At 46.4% G+C, this 16,467-nt stretch overlaps 1 protein-coding gene and 1 long non-coding RNA gene across 4 annotated transcripts in view; one reads left to right on the forward strand and one right to left on the reverse strand.

The window, feature by feature from the left end:
• Nucleotides 1–16,467, forward strand: part of LOC309362174 — a 52,393-nt gene that overhangs the window by 19,715 nt on the left and 16,211 nt on the right. The window contains exons 2-3 of one of the 3 annotated variants that reach the window (XR_014164830.1): nt 10,040–10,199; nt 14,931–15,273. This is a non-coding gene — a long non-coding RNA (uncharacterized lncRNA). Of the gene's footprint in view, nt 1–10,039; nt 10,200–12,282; nt 12,343–14,930; nt 15,274–16,467 lie in introns of those variants that run through there. The other 2 variants (XR_014164831.1, XR_014164829.1) reach the window with 2 other exon arrangements.
• LOC309362359 (uncharacterized protein) lies at nt 1,406–8,140 on the reverse strand (the record flags this gene model as incomplete). Its single annotated transcript, XM_081898003.1, has 3 exons — nt 6,367–8,140; nt 4,137–4,401; nt 1,406–1,447 (listed from the first exon to the last, which is right to left on the reverse strand). The coding sequence occupies exons 1-3, from the start codon at nt 7,899–7,901 to the stop codon at nt 1,406–1,408; spliced, it is 1,842 nt and encodes a 613-aa protein (XP_081754129.1). The 5' UTR covers nt 7,902–8,140.

The following is a 16,467-nucleotide window of genomic DNA, read 5'->3' on the forward strand; positions in this document are numbered from 1 at the left end:
TCACCATTGCCTGACCCAGAGAAAAAGAGCAAGCAGGTTAGGATTAAAGCACGTTAGGTGACTTCAACAAATAGGCTTGCTGCTCTCATATATAAACTATGAGAGCAGCATAAATATTGGCTGCAGCCACCCAGATAGAGGTGCCACCTGGAGAAGGAGGAAGAGAAGTCACTGCCCTGCTGTTGCTGCCAGTTTATACAGGGCTATGGTGACCCTTCTGTGTAAGATAGAAGAGGGCAGGTGTGCCGCCTCTTCCCAGGTATTTCCTGTGGATGCTGCCGCACCCCGCTTCATTTATGAGCCGGCCCTGATTATGGTTAAGAGTATAATCAGATGAAATTCCCCATCCCAGTATTCTAACCCAATATTATCCACTCTGTATGGACGTGGTTCTCCAGAGTCTTGAGGCTAGAAGGAGGGCAAACGGGTCTGATACAAGCCAGCTTTCTATGTACATTCCAAACATGAGTGCATGAGGATATAATTCTGCATTTCCTAAAATGTAGGTGAATCGTGACTAATAAAGTGTTGTTGTATTTTACAACTAAGTGTGAGCTTAGTGAGGACCTCCAGGATGAAACAGCTTGGAATATGAAACATTAAAATCCATACTAGCTGATAATTAAAAGCAACTGCTTCAACTTGAGTTGTTAGAAGGTTTTGCCAAAGATGTTCCTTACTTCTCAGTCAACAGTTGCTGGAGCTGCAATTTGCCTAAATAAAGCTTCAATCATGGGGAAAATTGACTGCATGCAGAATTTAATACTAATGCAAATTGTAGACTAACAGCCGCAATTACTGTCTATAAAGTCACCAGCAGATTAATTAAAATTGTATGTAGCATTCTCTTTTATAAGCTGCATTTCTTTCTTTCTTTCTTTCTTTCTTTTTATAAAAATATAATTTGTTCTGTAAGGCTAACTGCTTTCTAGGGACAAAGATACACTGCACCTCTTGTACTGAAGAGTTCACATTCTCCATTGATGTACTTAATAGTAACTGGGCTATTAAATTTAGAGAGGGGGGAAATAGTTGATGGCTTACTTAACCTTGCCTTTTAAAGACCTTTCGCTGAGATGGTGCAAAGCTGTTTTTCACCTGGGTATCTATTAACAACAGTGCAGCCACTTCAGGTGAAACTTGACAAAAAGAACCAAATAATAAAAAGGCGCAAATTGAAGTTAACAGCCTGTTCTGGAGAGGTTCTGCAATGAAAGCCAGACAGCAGAGGTTTGAAAGAGACAAAGCCATCACTGGGACTTGCTGAAAATGCGGGGTTAGAGCAATATCTCTTCACTTCTATACATTTGTTGCCTTTTTAGTTGAGAGAATACAATTCTATTCTGAAGCTCCCCAACGTAATATGGAATACTCTGTGGAATTCACGGATGCATTTCAAAACCCTTTAGATTTTCAAGTTCCTTCTCATTGCAGCTGTTTTGGCAGTCTAAAAAGATAGGGTGATAAATTAGAAGGGCAATGACAAAGTGGTACTGCTTCTGTTAACAAAGCCATTTTACCAAGTTTTCCATGGGTAAAGGGAGGATTTTGGGAACTGGATTGGGTTGGGCTTTCTTTCTTTTAAATGGATTGACTTCTTTGCTTAATTCCAAAGGATATAAGGGGTAAACTAGAAGTTATACAAGAAATCTGTGAATAGGATTGCCACTTAAAAAACAACAACAGTATCTAGAATGTGGGGAGATTTGGATCATGGTCATAGTGCTGGAGCTTTTACTCTTTTTCCCCCTGCTGTTTTCCTGTTTTAATGACAACAACCCATTCCAAAATAGCATTAAAGTGGCATGATAGTACTTTAAATTTATGCTGCAGAAGGGTCCTTAGCATAGGAGCGAACTCCTAGGGGCCAAGTTCCTTGCAGCCCCCCAATAAAATATTTGAGGGACCGGACCAACCAGCCCCTAAGCTTGATGGGCTTTGCCATTCAGATGGGGTTTGTGTGCTGTGTCTTGTGATTGATTACTGTATATGGTGCAGGGTGCTACCTGGGTTCCCCCAATATTTTATTCAAGTTGGCACCCCTGGGCCTTAGTTCACACTCTAACAACACCCCTCCACACAAAGGTCGGGCTATATATACAGTTTAACAGTACTGTGAAACAGCTGGCAAAGCATCCCTGTTCCCAATGAAATTAAACTTGTTTGTGGTATGTAGGAGTGGAGGGGTATTCCTGTTTATTCAGCTGCATGTGGATTAGTTTAAATTTTAGAGTCCAAACAGCTTTACCATTTGCGCAAACACATTAGGCAAACTGTGTACGTACAGCTGTTTCCAATAATTAAATTAAGAATCTAAAAAAATAGTAGTAGTAGTAGTAGTTGTAGTAGGCCTAGCTGATTCTCATTGACATTTCGGGAAGAGAACCAAGCTACACTGTCAGCTTCCCAGTCACAGCACTTTCAGAATTAAGCTTTATTTTTTAATAAAAAAAATCTGTTGATGTAGCAGCAATGAAATAAAATAAAATAAAATGTTGATGAGTAAACATTTTAATGCAAGTGTTATGAGCAGCAACAATCTGGAAACAACTTTTTTATTTTTTTTTATTAGCCATTGAGCATTTTATAACATCCAAGAGACATCTAGCTTAAGATAATTGCTGAGAAAAGCAACACTGGGGAATACCTTCAGGGAGGAAGAGGACACTATGAATTAGAAAACCATTTGTGGGATGATGATAATAAATTGAGGACATATCCTCAGAGCACGTACATTGATTGCCACACTAGAGCTTGCATAAGTCCTGAAATGTGTTGGTGGAACTCACAGAGCCATCCTAACTCCTGATCCACAACACTGGAGGTTGGGGAAGGGGTGCTAAGCCTGTCTTAGCTCTCACTGCTGGATGAAAAACTTGAACTCAGGTTTCTGTTTCTGCAAAATTATTTAATGCATACTTCTGTGATACATGGGCAAAGTAAGGGTTAAAGGCACAGCAGGTAAATTGCATGGCTTAAGCATGAGCTGAGAGGTTGATGCAACAAGTTAGCATACCCTTTTGAAGAGCAAGGCTGGCATAAGAAAAATGAGAGGAGCTTCTGCTCTGCAACCAAATGGGCACTTCTGTGAGAGGGCTGGGCTTGTGAGGTTTGTTCATGTTGGTACCGGTCTCTCTGTGTCCTTAGCAATGGAGATAGTGACTCACCATCTGACTTACTGCCAGCTGCCTCCTGCAGAGGAGGCTCCATACTGGCATGGGGAGCCAGGTGGCTTTTGGGGAAGTGCCTGACTGGAGGTGTACAATATCACAGGGATGGGGCACTTATCTGACAACCTGCTTGAACCTTCACCAGAATTCAGCTCCTGACTCTCTTGATCACTGCTCCCTCCTCCAGCTCAGGTATTGCTGGAGCTTAGGCGCTCCCCATGGGTCATATAGCTCCAGCTCCTGTTAAGTTGTGGGTTGACATAGCAGCAGGCACAGCGATTTCTTCAAGTAGCTCTTTATTTTGTAGCTGGAATAGAACTGACTGCAAACAGCTCAGCCGGCCTGCTTTTATAGGCAGCCGGCTGTCAACATTGTAACAACCACAGCCCAGAGTTCCCGCCTAAAATAACTGCTGCGGACCTGAGTGAAAACTATCTACAGACCTGAGTGAAAACTATATACAGTATCCCCCTGTTGGCCCAGGGTGAAACTACACTACATAACACCCCTCCCCACCGAGATAAGGTGTTAGTTACAATCGTAATGGTTTCCTTATATACAGCACTACGCGTAATGGTTCAATTAGGCACAAAAGCATATCGGTTACATTTCCCATACTTAGACCAACAGTGATACATGTCCAACAACATAGTCCTTTAAATAAGTTGGGCGCTTGGAAACTCTGCCAGACCGCCGGGGACTGGTAGCCAAGTCCGGAGGGCCACACAGTTCTTGCTGAGGCTGTGGTGCGACCCTAGGTGGCGTTGGAACCAACTCCCCTGGATCCGCTGCTGTGGGTGGAGCCTCCGCAAGTGGAGTGGTCTGAGTCTGTTCTGAAGCGGCTTGGTTCGGCTCCACGCTGGCAGTTTGCGAGGGAGGTGTAGGTGGGGCCTCGCCATCTGTACGTGTCTCTTCTGGAGCTGCAAGCGCAGTTGGGGGCACCTCGGTAGTGTCCAAGTTTCCAACCCTGCGCCTAAGCTGGTCTATGTGCCGTCGCCACAAGCGTCCATCTTCGAGTGCCACCTGGTACGAGCGAGGTCCAGTGACTCCCACTACTGTGGCTGGCACCCAAGGAATGTCCCCCACATAGTTCCGGGCAAAGACCTGGTTTCCTGGGACAAATGACCGTGGCGCGTTGGCACAGCCTGGGGGTTCAGCCACGGCAAAGTCCGGGTGTAGCCGGTCGAGCGGTGACCTGAGGCGGCGGCCCATAAGCAGTTCAGCAGGACTCCTCCCTGTGGCCGCATGAGGGGTGATGTGTTGCACGAACAAGTATTCGGCGACCCGCTCATGCCAGTCTCCCCGGTCCAGGCGCGCCAGTGCCTCTTTTGCCGAGCGCACCATTCTTTCCGCTTGCCCGTTGCTGGATGGATGAAAGGGTGCCGTTAGGGCATGGCGGATGCCCAGTCCCAAAAGATACCGCTCAAAGGTGCCTGACGTGAACTGCGGTCCGTTGTCAGAGACAAGGACATCAGGACACCCATGCGTTGCAAACAGGCCTCGCAGCACCCGGATGACAGCTTCGGTAGTGGTGGAGGGCATCAGGGCGACCTCCAGCCATTTGGAATAGGCGTCCACCACTACCATAAAGGTCCGGCCGTGAAAGGGGCCAGCCAGATCGATGTGCACCCTCGACCAGGGTGTCTTTGGCGTCTCCCAGGTGTGTCCCTTAGCTGCCGGTGGTGCAGGCCTCGACTCTTGGCACGCTTGACAGGCGGACACCCAGGCAGTGATGGCATCGTCCATATTAGGCCACCAGACGTAACACCGAGCCAATGCCTTCATTTTGACAATTCCCGGGTGGCCAACGTGCAGAGCCTCCAGGACGCGCTGACGGAGTCCCTGGGGAATCACGACGCGGTCTCCCCACAGCAGACAGCCGCGATGAGCTGAGAGTTCATGTTGTCTGGTTGCGAAGGGCTGGAACTCCGATGCAAAAGGCCCTTGTGGCCACCCCCTCCACACCCAGTTGAGCACCCGGCTGATGGTGCGATCCTGGGCAGACGCGGAGGCCACAGTGGTAGCTGATACAGGCGCTGCCGGAAGATCCTCAATCAGAAGGAGCGATGAAGCTGGAGCCGGGTCTTCCACAAATGCTGGAAGAGGGCAACGGCTGAGGGCGTCGGCATGGCCCATCGATTTCCCCGGGCGATGGATGAGCCGGTAGTGGTAGGCAGCCAGGAAAACAGTCCATCGCAGCATGCGTGGCGAGAGGACCGGTGGAGTTGGACGATCACCGGCGAGGAGGCCCAGGAGTGGCTTGTGGTCAGTGATGAGGTCAAAAGTCCTGCCATAGAGGTATTCATGGAACCTCTTCACTCCAGCCACAAGTGCCAATGCCTCCTTGTCGAGCTGGCTGTAATTCCGTTCCGTCGGAGATAGTGTCCTGGAAAAGTAGGCGAGCGGTGCTTCTCTTCCATCTGGAAAACGGTGACTAAGGACAGCACCGATGCCAAAAGGTGAGGCGTCGCAGGCAAGGACCAGCGGCCTGGATTCACTGTACTGTACCAGCACACTGTCTGAAGAAAGGAGAGCCTTGACCGCGTTGAAGGCCGCTGTCTCCCGATGACCCCAGGCCCAAGGTGACTTAGTGCTAAGGAGTCGGTGAAGAGGCTCAGCCACTGTGGCTTTGTGGGGCAGGAACATGTTATAAAAGTTCAGCAGCCCCAGGAATGCCTGCAACTCCGTTTTGTTCTTTGGGGTGGGGGCCTGCTGGATAGCGCGGATCTTGGATGTGGTTGGGTGAAGGCCGGAGGCATCGATAAGATAGCCCAGGAACTCTACCTGTGGAACGGCGATCTGGCACTTCTCCCTCTTTACCTTGAGTCCGGCCTCTTGGAACCTGGTCAGCACGGCACGGAGGCGCTCGAACAGCTGCTGGTGTGAGTCTGCAGACACCAAGACGTCATCAAAATATGGTACCACGCCCGGAAGCCCTTGCAGGAGACGCTCCATAAGGCTTTGGAAGATTCCAGGAGCCACACTCACCCCGAACTGCAACCGGCGGCAACGGAATGCCCCCCGGTGGGTGACGATCGTCTGGGCTTCAGCAGTGGCATCATCAACTGGCAGTTGTTGATATGCTTGGGCAAGGTCCAGCTTAGCGAAGACCTTACCCTCACCCAGGGAATGCAGCAGGTGTTGGACAACAGGAACCGGATAAGCGTGCTGCTGAAGTGCCTTGTTGATCGTGCACTTGTAGTCAGCGCAGATTCTCACCGACCCATCTGGCTTGACAGGCGTGACGATGGGGGTTTCCCACTTGGCGTGGTCAACCGGCTCCAAAACTCCTTGGGCAATCAGTTTGTCCAGTTGTTCGTCCACCTTAGCCTTGAGAGCAAAGGGAACCCGGCGTGGCTTTAGCTTGATGGGGGCGACTTGTGGATCAAGGCTAAAGGAGATGGGCGTACCTGTATATTGCCCCAAGGTGCCGTCAAAAACCTCGGCAAAGTCTTTGACCAGACCCTCAGTCTCTGCGTTAGAGATGCAGTTGATGCCGGTGACTTCCAGGCCGAGGGCATCAAACCAGTCTAGCCCTAGGAGGCTTGGCCGCTGACCTTCGACCACCACCAACCGGAGCAGGCCCGAAAAATCCTTGAAGGCGATCCGGAACCGGCCAACGCCTACCACGGGAATGTCGTTTCCCTGGTAGTCTCTCAGGTGTACGCGGTGGGAGTTGAGTTGCCTCTTGGACACTCTGGGTACCAGTCTTTTGATGGTGCTCCATGACACGATGGACAGGGCAGACCCGGTGTCGATCTCCATGTCACATGGAGCTCCTTCAATGAGCACCGTGACGTTCAGCTTGCGTCGCGTAGGCGAGTCGGTTTGGCCAATCGTGGTTCCAGACGGGCAGTGGCAGTTGGTGAGAGCGAAACAACTTTCCTTGGCAGACTGGAGTGAAGACTTGGACTTGCGAGTCGATGAAGGGGGGGTGTCAGACGGAGCCGATCGGCAGACCTTAGCGATGTGGCCCCTTCTGGAACACTTCCTACAGATGGCGTCTCTGAATCGACACTTGGCACGGGAATGGTTGCCTCCGCAGCCGGCACATTCCGGTTGGCCCTTGGACTTCTGTTGGAACTTCCTGCGCTCCCGCTTTGTCTGGTGCACGTCATCGTCTTCACTGGAGGATGCCTCATCACTGCTGGCCTCTTCATGATGCACCGGAACTGGCTCCCTAGCAAGACGCGGGCTGCTGGACTTGCGGATCTCCTGGGCGGAGCGTTCAGCAGCTTCTGAGGCCACAGCCTCCTCAATGGCTTTCTGTAGCGTGAGGTCTGGCTTGGCTAGGAGACGCCGTTGCAGATGGATGTCCCGGACCCCGCAGACGATTCGATCCATCAGGGCATCGTCTAAGTCTCGGAACTCACAGTGCATTGCAGCCTGTCGCAGGGCGGTGGTGTAGTTGTTGATTGACTCCCCCTCTGCCTGGTTCCGGTGGTAGAACGCATGGCGGGCAGCAATCTTGGACGGCTTTGGTGCATAGTGGTTGCAGAGCTTCTCTTGGATCGTGTCCCATGGTGTTGCCTGGACTGCTTCAGGCGCAACCAATGCTCGGGCCGTCTCAAACACCTCAGGCCCACAGAGGCTGAGGAATAGGCCCCGCTTCCGATCCTTTGATACTGCTGTCAGCTCGTTGGCTTGGAGGTAGCAGTCGAACCGAGCGAGGTAGGAGTCCCATGATTCAGAGGCTGGCGCAAACGGCAGTAGAGGCACAAGTGAAGCCATGATTCCGATGCCGGCGTGAAGGGCGATGGATGGAAGACAGTGCTCTAGCCAGAACAGTCAGCTCTGAATTGGTTCTGCCCAGTGATTTCGCTCAGTGATTTCGCTCTGTGATTCAGCTCAGTTCAGAGGCTGGCCGCATCTGGCTGTGCTCTGATGTCCATCCATCCCATCCTCGTCGCCAGTGTTAAGTTGTGGGTTGACATAGCAGCAGGCACAGCGATTTCTTCAAGTAGCTCTTTATTTTGTAGCTGGAATAGAACTGACTGCAAACAGCTCAGCCGGCCTGCTTTTATAGGCAGCCGGCTGTCAACATTGTAACAACCACAGCCCAGAGTTCCCGCCTAAAATAACTGCTGCGGACCTGAGTGAAAACTATCTACAGACCTGAGTGAAAACTATATACAGTATCCCCCTGTTGGCCCAGGGTGAAACTACACTACATAACAGCTCCCTATCTCTTCACCTACCTATTTGGGTTCTGCCCATCCCCTCCATGGGGTTTCTATGGGGTTCATGACATAGTCTGAGATGGAGGTGGCACAACTGAGCCCCACTGAGCTCTGCTGTGGTTGGGAGTGTTCCTCCACCATGGATGGTCCTATTGCATCGGCCAGTTGTGCAGGGATTTACAGGCAGTGGCGTAGCGTGGGTTGTCAGCACCCGGGGCAAGGCAAGTAATTTGCACCCCCTAACCTGTGGATTTGCGCCCCCTAACCCTAACCCCCAGATCTTGTGCCCGGTGCGGCTGGCCCCCCCTGCACCCCCCACGCTACGCCACTGTTTACAGGCTACCATTTGCAGTGATGTAACCGTCCTCAAATGGAGGGAAATCCTAAGCTGGTCCAGTTACTGGAAACAGCCTGGCCACCGAGCAATGACTCTATTCTGTGCCAGCCTGGAGCTGGTACAGCAATAATCAAGGAAGATATCATCTTCTTTTCTGTCCTGGCCAGTGGCAGTTTCACTGCTCCATTCAGCCCTGCAGCTCCCAGCTGGGTCTTAGGTTTGCTCCATCAGCAAGATAGTTAGGAATGTCAGCAGAAGGAATAAATCAGCGACCCAAGGGACAGCACAGAGTGAGGGAACAACAAGCAGGAAGTGTCTCAGCACAACAGAGAAAGAGAGGATAGCAATGCTTACATTGCTGCTTACTTTCCATCCAGTGCACCCCAGTTTTTGAAGCCGCATTCACACAACATTGGCTACAGTCCATATCGACGCTGTGGGTTCTTGACAAATAGTGCTGTTTGATGCATTTTTTTTCTTCTCAAACCAACCTCAACCCAACTAGGAAACCTAAGCCACACTTCATGGTGATCATTTGACAGCCATTGTGCATATCCAGATGAACAATGCATGCACAGACAACAGCTCCAGGGAGTTCCAGGGGGTTGCAGGGACAGGGAAACTGAAAAGGCCATGCAAGTCAGGTGAAGACACCCCCACCCACCCTCTGATGTGAACAGCATCATGCAAATGTGGCTTGAAGCACAGTGGGAGGAAATGACTTTGCTGTATTTCAAGCTGCTAACATGAATATACCCACAGATAGAGGAATTTAAGCGGTCTTGTGTGATAGTAATAATAAGTTCCAACTGTCTCAAGACTGATAGCAAACTCCTTTACTCCGCATTGTAGACCAGTATTTTTATCTTCATACTATGTTTTAATGGCAGATTTTCTCCCAAAATCAAATCGGAAGAGGCCATTTCAATAAAGATTTCTAGATAGCATAAATGACTGTGACCTAGAACAGATGGTCATTAAACTGGCCAGAGCAGGGAGGTGACCCTGAATTTAATCTTAAGTGGTGCCCAGGAACTAGTGCCAGATGAAAGAAATGTTGAACTGATAGGGAACAGTGGGCATACTGTGATGAGGCTCAGCGTCTAGTTAAGTGGATAATTGCCAAGAGAAGTCCAACACAGTCACATTTGACTTCAAAGGAGAAACACATTTACACAGCTGTGAAAGGGGGTGAATGCCAATTGCTTCACCTCAAAATGCACCTGGAAAAGGTTCAAAAAAGGGGCAGTGAAAATGATCACAGGGCTGGAACAACTCCCCTACGAAAAAATGTTGCAAGATTTTTAATTTAGGAAAAAACACACAACTATGCTTCTCCTTTACCTCTTCAGGTGTGGCAGTGGATGTGATGGAGTGGGTGTGTCTTGCCTTGGCAACGGACTGGATGAGAGCCAAGAAACTGAAGCTCAATCCAGATAGGACTGAGGCTGTTCCCTAGACCTAATACATGGGAGGTTGCCTGCTCTCGATGGGTTTACACTCCCTCTGAAGGTACATAGCTTGTGGGTATTTCTGGTTCCTTTGCTTAAGGCTCAGATAGTGGCTGGTAGCCCAGCTGTGCCTCTATCTGGACAAGGATAGCCTAACTTTTTCAAATAATATTTTATTAAGTTTTCCTTTTTTCCCTTTGCCACCATCAAATAAAATCATGTCATCACATATATCTTTGCTCAAACTGAGCATCGACTTCCTCCCTTCCCACTCCCTGGCTTCTATAGATATTCACATTCATCTTAGTATTTCTATATCCCCCTAATTACCTCCTTTCCGCACTTAAAAAAACAGTAACTCTGATATTTGTAAAGTCTTAACCTTACAAAATATTTTAAGTCAGTCCTGCAAACATTTTCAAATATTTACAGTGTTCCTTCATATATTGTAAAAATTTACTCCAGTCCTTTTCAAACAGTTCATCACACTGGTTTCGGATTTTCCCTGCCAGCTTCGCCAGTTCTGCATATTCAATCATCTTAGTCTGCCATTCTTCCAATGTTGGAAGTTCCTGCTGCTTCCATTTCTGGGCTAAAAGTGTCCTCGCCACTGTGGTAGCATACATAAATATGTTTATTTCTTTTTTTGGGAATTTCTTCTCCTATTATAACTGTAATGGGAATTGGGGTTGCTTGTGCGTAAATTCCAAACTGCTCTGAGCTGGTTGTATAGCTGGACCTTTCCCCGGTTTGACAGCCCTAACAGCGCGACTGTCTCAGTCACTGGCAGAATCCGTCAGTGGGCGTTTCCTAAACTTCTCCCAACATAAGAATTCCTTGACAGCCAATCTCCTCCTCGCTTCTCTGCGCGGAAGCCTTCTGCGCAGAGTGGGCGTGCCAAGCGGTGGTCCTGCACTTTCCTCACTGACCTCACTGGAAGAGTCTCGGAGCCTCCCCTCCTCTCTCAGCTTCTCCTTTCTTCCTGGTGTCACCTTGGTTTCCTTCCCCAGCAGAAGCTCACTCGCTCTCCTTGCTGGTTCCCTCTCCGGCATCATTAGGGAGCCTTACCTCTCCACTCGGCTCCGATGTCAGTTCCCTGACAATAACCAATAAAAAACCCTCTTTTTTGCCTAAATGTATTTTTAAAAACCTTTTTCAATTCATTATCTATCATATCCCAGTAGGCTTTGGTCTTGGTACAAATCCACCACATATGAAAGAAATTCCCTTCCTTCTCCTTGCATTTCTGTGTTCAAACCCAGAGACCTCCCCCTTAAATAAAGACACATTTGACTCAAATTTTAGTTTTGGTTTTTGGCAGAATTTAGGCCACAACTTTATTGATTACAGAAAAGTGAGTGGTTTCATAGGCTCTGGTTCAACTAGCTCCCTACACCCTTGCAGGTAGCGCTGACCCAGAGTTCTATCATAGGTCAGTGAAGGGTGAATACCTGAGGCAGGTAAAAAGCCTGGGAACAGACTCTGTTCACTCTGGAGAAGCTCCCCTGGACTCAGGCACAGGAACAACCCCCTTTCGGGGGTTGACCAAACCAAGTTAAGTCCCTGGATTCCTTTAACGGAATACTCTTCACATAGGGATGGCGAGACCATTCTCCCATCCCTATCACATGAACCAGTGGCTATCCGCAACCTTACAAGTTGTGACAAATTGCTATGCGGCAGGCGAAACCCAAATGGCCACAGTCAATCAGCCAAGTGGGGAAAATTCCCGCCGTGCCCCTGTCCCAATGACAGACAACACACGGCAGCATAGCAAGGTCAATTGCAAAATGCCCTAAAATTAGAGAGAGGTGGGCGGGCCAAAAGAGGAAGCTCTGGGACACATACATGGGTTTATATAGGTCCCTCAATAGGTCCCTCTAGTGGTGGTGAAAGCAGGCACTCCTGTCTAGTGGTGACAGCAGGCACTCCTGTCTAGTTTCTTTCGTTATCTCAATCTTTTCAGTCAAAGTATTATTGACTAATAGTCTTGCATTTTGTTCAGAATATATAGCTTGAATACCCATTAAGAAACATTGGACCCATATCCATAAATTATATCCCCCCCATCAAATACCAAGACACATTATCAAATGCATTCTCGGTAACTATAAACATCAAAGCTGCATGTTTGTCTTTCCTAGAATCCAAATATTCAATTATATCAATTATGTTCCTGACATTGTCTTTCATTTGTCTCCCAGGTAAGAATCCAGTTTGGTCCTTTCCTATCACCTCTCTCAATACTTCTTTCAGTCTATTCACTAAAATATTAGCAAATAGTTTATAATCATTGTTCAGAAGTGAAATTGGCCTATAGTTTTTGACCTGCATTAAGTCTGTGTCTTGCTTAGGGATTAACATAATATAGGCCTCTTTCCATGTCTCTGGGAGCTTCTTACCCATCAAGATACTATTCATAACATAGCATGCTAGTTGGTCTATAAACTTATTGCAAAATTTTGCTGTCAATCCATCCGGTCCTGGGGCCCTTGTAATTCTGCTTGTTTAATCGCTGATTGTACTTCATCAGTCGTTATAAGGGAATTTAGCTGGTTCTTTTTCTCTGTGGAAATTTTCTGCAGTCTATTCTTTTCCAGAAATTCTTCTATATTTATCTTATCCTCTTTTTCCTTTTTATATAATTTATTATAAAACTTTTGGAAATTCTTCCTTATCTCTCCCAGATTGTCTATTGTTTTCCCTTCAACTGTGAGTTTAGTAATTGTATTCTGTTTTTGTCTCTTTTTTAACTGCCAGGCTAACAATTTGCCTGGCTTATTTGCAAAACTCAAAGCTTCTTCAATTCAATAATTTAATTTTCCACTCAATCTCTTGATTTATTAATATCAAAAACTGAGGGTGTAGAATTTTTATATTTTGTTTCACTTGGTTATTAGCTGGATTTTTAAAAATCAATTTATTTTCAGTTTCAATTATTTGTTTCATTATCTCTTCCTTTTCTCTCTCTCTTGTTCTTTTTTGAATTGAGTTTTGCTGAATTAAGAAGCCTCTTATTATCGCTTTACATGCATCCCATATCACATTTAGGTCAATTCCTTTGTTTAAATTCAATTCAAAATACTCTATTAGGATTTTTTAAGCTTTCCCCGTTATTTTTTGATCATCCAACAGTCCCTCATTCATTCTCCACCTAAATGAGGTTTCTTCTTTTCCTTTCAACTCCCGGGTTATTGTATTATGATCCGAGAGAGTTCTTGGAAGAATTTCTGATTTTATTACCCTTGGCGTTAAATCACTGGAAATCCAGATATAATCAATCTGTCCTGCACTTTGATTTGGTTCTGAGAAGAAACTAAATTGTCTTTCTAGTGGGTGTTTTAATCTCTATATGTCAATTAAATCACTGTTTTCCCCTAATGTAAAAAAATGTTTCCCTTGACATGTATCTTCTTTCCTTTGAGTTCTGTCCATATCCAGAGAGCCCATCCCATTAAGGTCCTCTATTAGAATAATTCTTTGAATTCAAACAGCTTCTCCTCAAGTTAGGATAGCCTAACCTTTGTCATCTATGTTCTGGTAACCTCTAGGTTAGAGTCAGTGGTGTAGCGTGGGTTGTCAGCACCCGGGGCAAGGCAAGTAATTTGCACCCCCTAACCCGTGCATTTGCGCCCCCTAACCCCCAGATGTTGCGCCCGGTGTGGCCGCCCCCCTGCACCCCCCACGCTATGCCACTGGTTAGAGTACTGCTAACATTTGTCATGTGTTAAGTATTGCTTTCACAATTCTGTGGGGCTTCCTCCCATCTGAGATCAGGCAGCTCCCTTCTCTGTTCAATTTCTGGCAGCACTTGATGAATTGTGTTTTTTTTTTTTTAATTTCATAACGCCCCTCCCCTCAATTTTATGGCTAATTGGCTTTATGCTGTATCATATTTGCATCGCTGTTGGACTCCCCTTACAAACTGAGATATTAAGCAGTATGTAAATCATTAAAATTAATACATTGGTGTGTGCTTTGAAATACAAAGTAAAAATCAGAAGTGCAATCGCTGGATGGATGGTGCTGAATAATAACAGGCACATGATGATGAGTTTGGATTTGATATCCCGCTTTATCACCACCCGAAGGAGTCTCAAAGCGGCTAACATTCTCCTTTCCCTTCCTCCCCCACAACAAACACTCTGTGAAGTGAGTAGGCCTGAGAGACTTCAAAGAAGTGTGACTAGCCCAAGGTCACCGAGCAGCTGCGTGTGGAGGAACGGAGACACAAACCTGGTTTCCCATATTACGGGTCTATCACTCTTAACCACTACACCACACTGGCTCTCTTACATTGATTGTGTAAGCTGTTGTTAGCATGCCACAATGCTAAGACCTTATCCAAACATATAAGTTCAGGGTTTTGTTTTTTTCAGCCAAAACTCACAGGAACCCAGTTCTGACACCTCTCAGGTGGGTGCCATTGCCATTCGTGGTGAGCTCCGGCTGGATAAGTTGTTTTTGTTCAAGTTACTTTGGACAGACTCTATCCTAAAAATGCTTGGAATTTATTCTGGTATTTTTTTGGGGGGGGGGCGTACTTTGGTGGTAGAAACTGCATGGCATTCTTCGTATGATCACTTCACAAGTTTCGCATTCCATCCTGTAGTTTGGCTGGGTGAAACCCTTAAACATAGTTTTCAAACAAGAGCCAAGTTAGACCTAACGTGGCAGTGGGGGTGAAGAAGAGAAGGTGGGTGCTCCCCTAAAAACAACTTTGGCTGCCTCCCCTAAAAAAAGCTCAAAAACTTTGGGTGGGTGCTCAGCAAGTTCCACTACCTTTCTCTAGAAAAAAAGCCCTGCCTAGCAAGCATGGACAATGGTGCACCAAGGAGGTGACCTGAGGCAATCTGTCTTGGCCAGCATGTTCCTCCCACCCCACTGGGACATGGGTGGTATGTCTAGAAATCTAATAAGAAGGAGAGTCCTGGGAAGACCTGTTCCCTGCTTTGCAGGCCTTTTTCACCTGTCCTGGGAGGGCGGGGCCCTGACCGACTCTGGCTATAGAAGCTGAGGCTGCTGAACAGAATCTTGGGCTGGGGTGTTGTCTGGGGAGTTTTGTTGTGGGGAGTGTGTGTGTGTGTTTTTTGTATCTCGTGAATTATGTGGAAATTGTTTCAGTTTGGCTGTGTCCCTTTTTGATGTTTTGTTTATTCTTTATGAGTACTTTTGTTACGTTGCAGTTATATAATTTTTTTCATGTTGTTAAGCTGCCTTGAGCATGTTTGGAACTCTGGGAAGATGACATACAAGTAAAATGATGTATGTATGTATGTACGGTATGTATCGGTATGTATGTATTATAGCTGTTTTTCTCTCTTCCTTTTATGGTGATGCATAAGTGATCAACATATACAGGTCATGATACATCCTGCACACTATTCATGCACATGGCTATTTTACACACATGTAGAACTCATATGAAACAACAAGGGCTTCATGGTGTGAGTTTCTTTAGTGACCTAACATTTAAAATAAACTGTTTGTGCCCCCCCTTTCTATGTGCTTTTACAAAATATAAGCAAAATATTCCTGCCAAAGCTAAGCCACCAATAACCTACTTGAAAGAAATGTTTACTTAAAAGGACACTTTAAAGAGCAAATAACCCACGTGAAAGCCAATGAACCTTATTGATTTCAACAGATTATTTCTCTTTGTTGTTTGGAAAGCATGCCGATATCCTCAATCACCTTATAAGACTAGCAGCGGCTTCTTTATTTCTACACTAGTTAATTCCTGATAATATTTGGAGATGGAGAGAAGAACCAAGAACAACTTTTAGAACAATTATATGGAGGCTTTTTTAGTTTATGGAAATATCATTCAATGTACCGGTCAGTTCTGCTGCTTGCTCGATGCAGAAGGAATGCAGATCTAAAGCCCTTTGATATTTTCCTCGTGATGGGTTTTGAAAGGCCTTTATGATCATCTAAATAAATGATAAATCCATCCACATTTCTTACCTCCTGAAATAGTTGTATAGTTCAAACCTCATCAGATTTCTGCATTTTCAGTGAATTAGTCCTCAATTATTAATGGCTATAGAAGAGCAAAATGTGAACGCTAAATGCTAATCATGATTTCAATGTATATATGTGCACACACTCACGCACCCCCCCCCCCATGATCATACTTTCTAATTCCAACAAAATCAAACCAATTCACCTCTGAAATAGACAAAACATACTGTATCCTGAAGTGTAGAACCACATATAGAATATTGAGACTATATCAGTTGTTGTTTTTTAAGTGTGCTATTTGGATACACAAAATGACTTTCTCCTAAAGTTTTTGAATTATAGCCAAATATACTTACTTAATGGCC

This window comes from Podarcis melisellensis, assembly GCF_964234715.1.
Source record: "Podarcis melisellensis genome assembly, chromosome: Z".
Taxonomy (NCBI): domain Eukaryota; kingdom Metazoa; phylum Chordata; class Lepidosauria; order Squamata; family Lacertidae; genus Podarcis; species Podarcis melisellensis.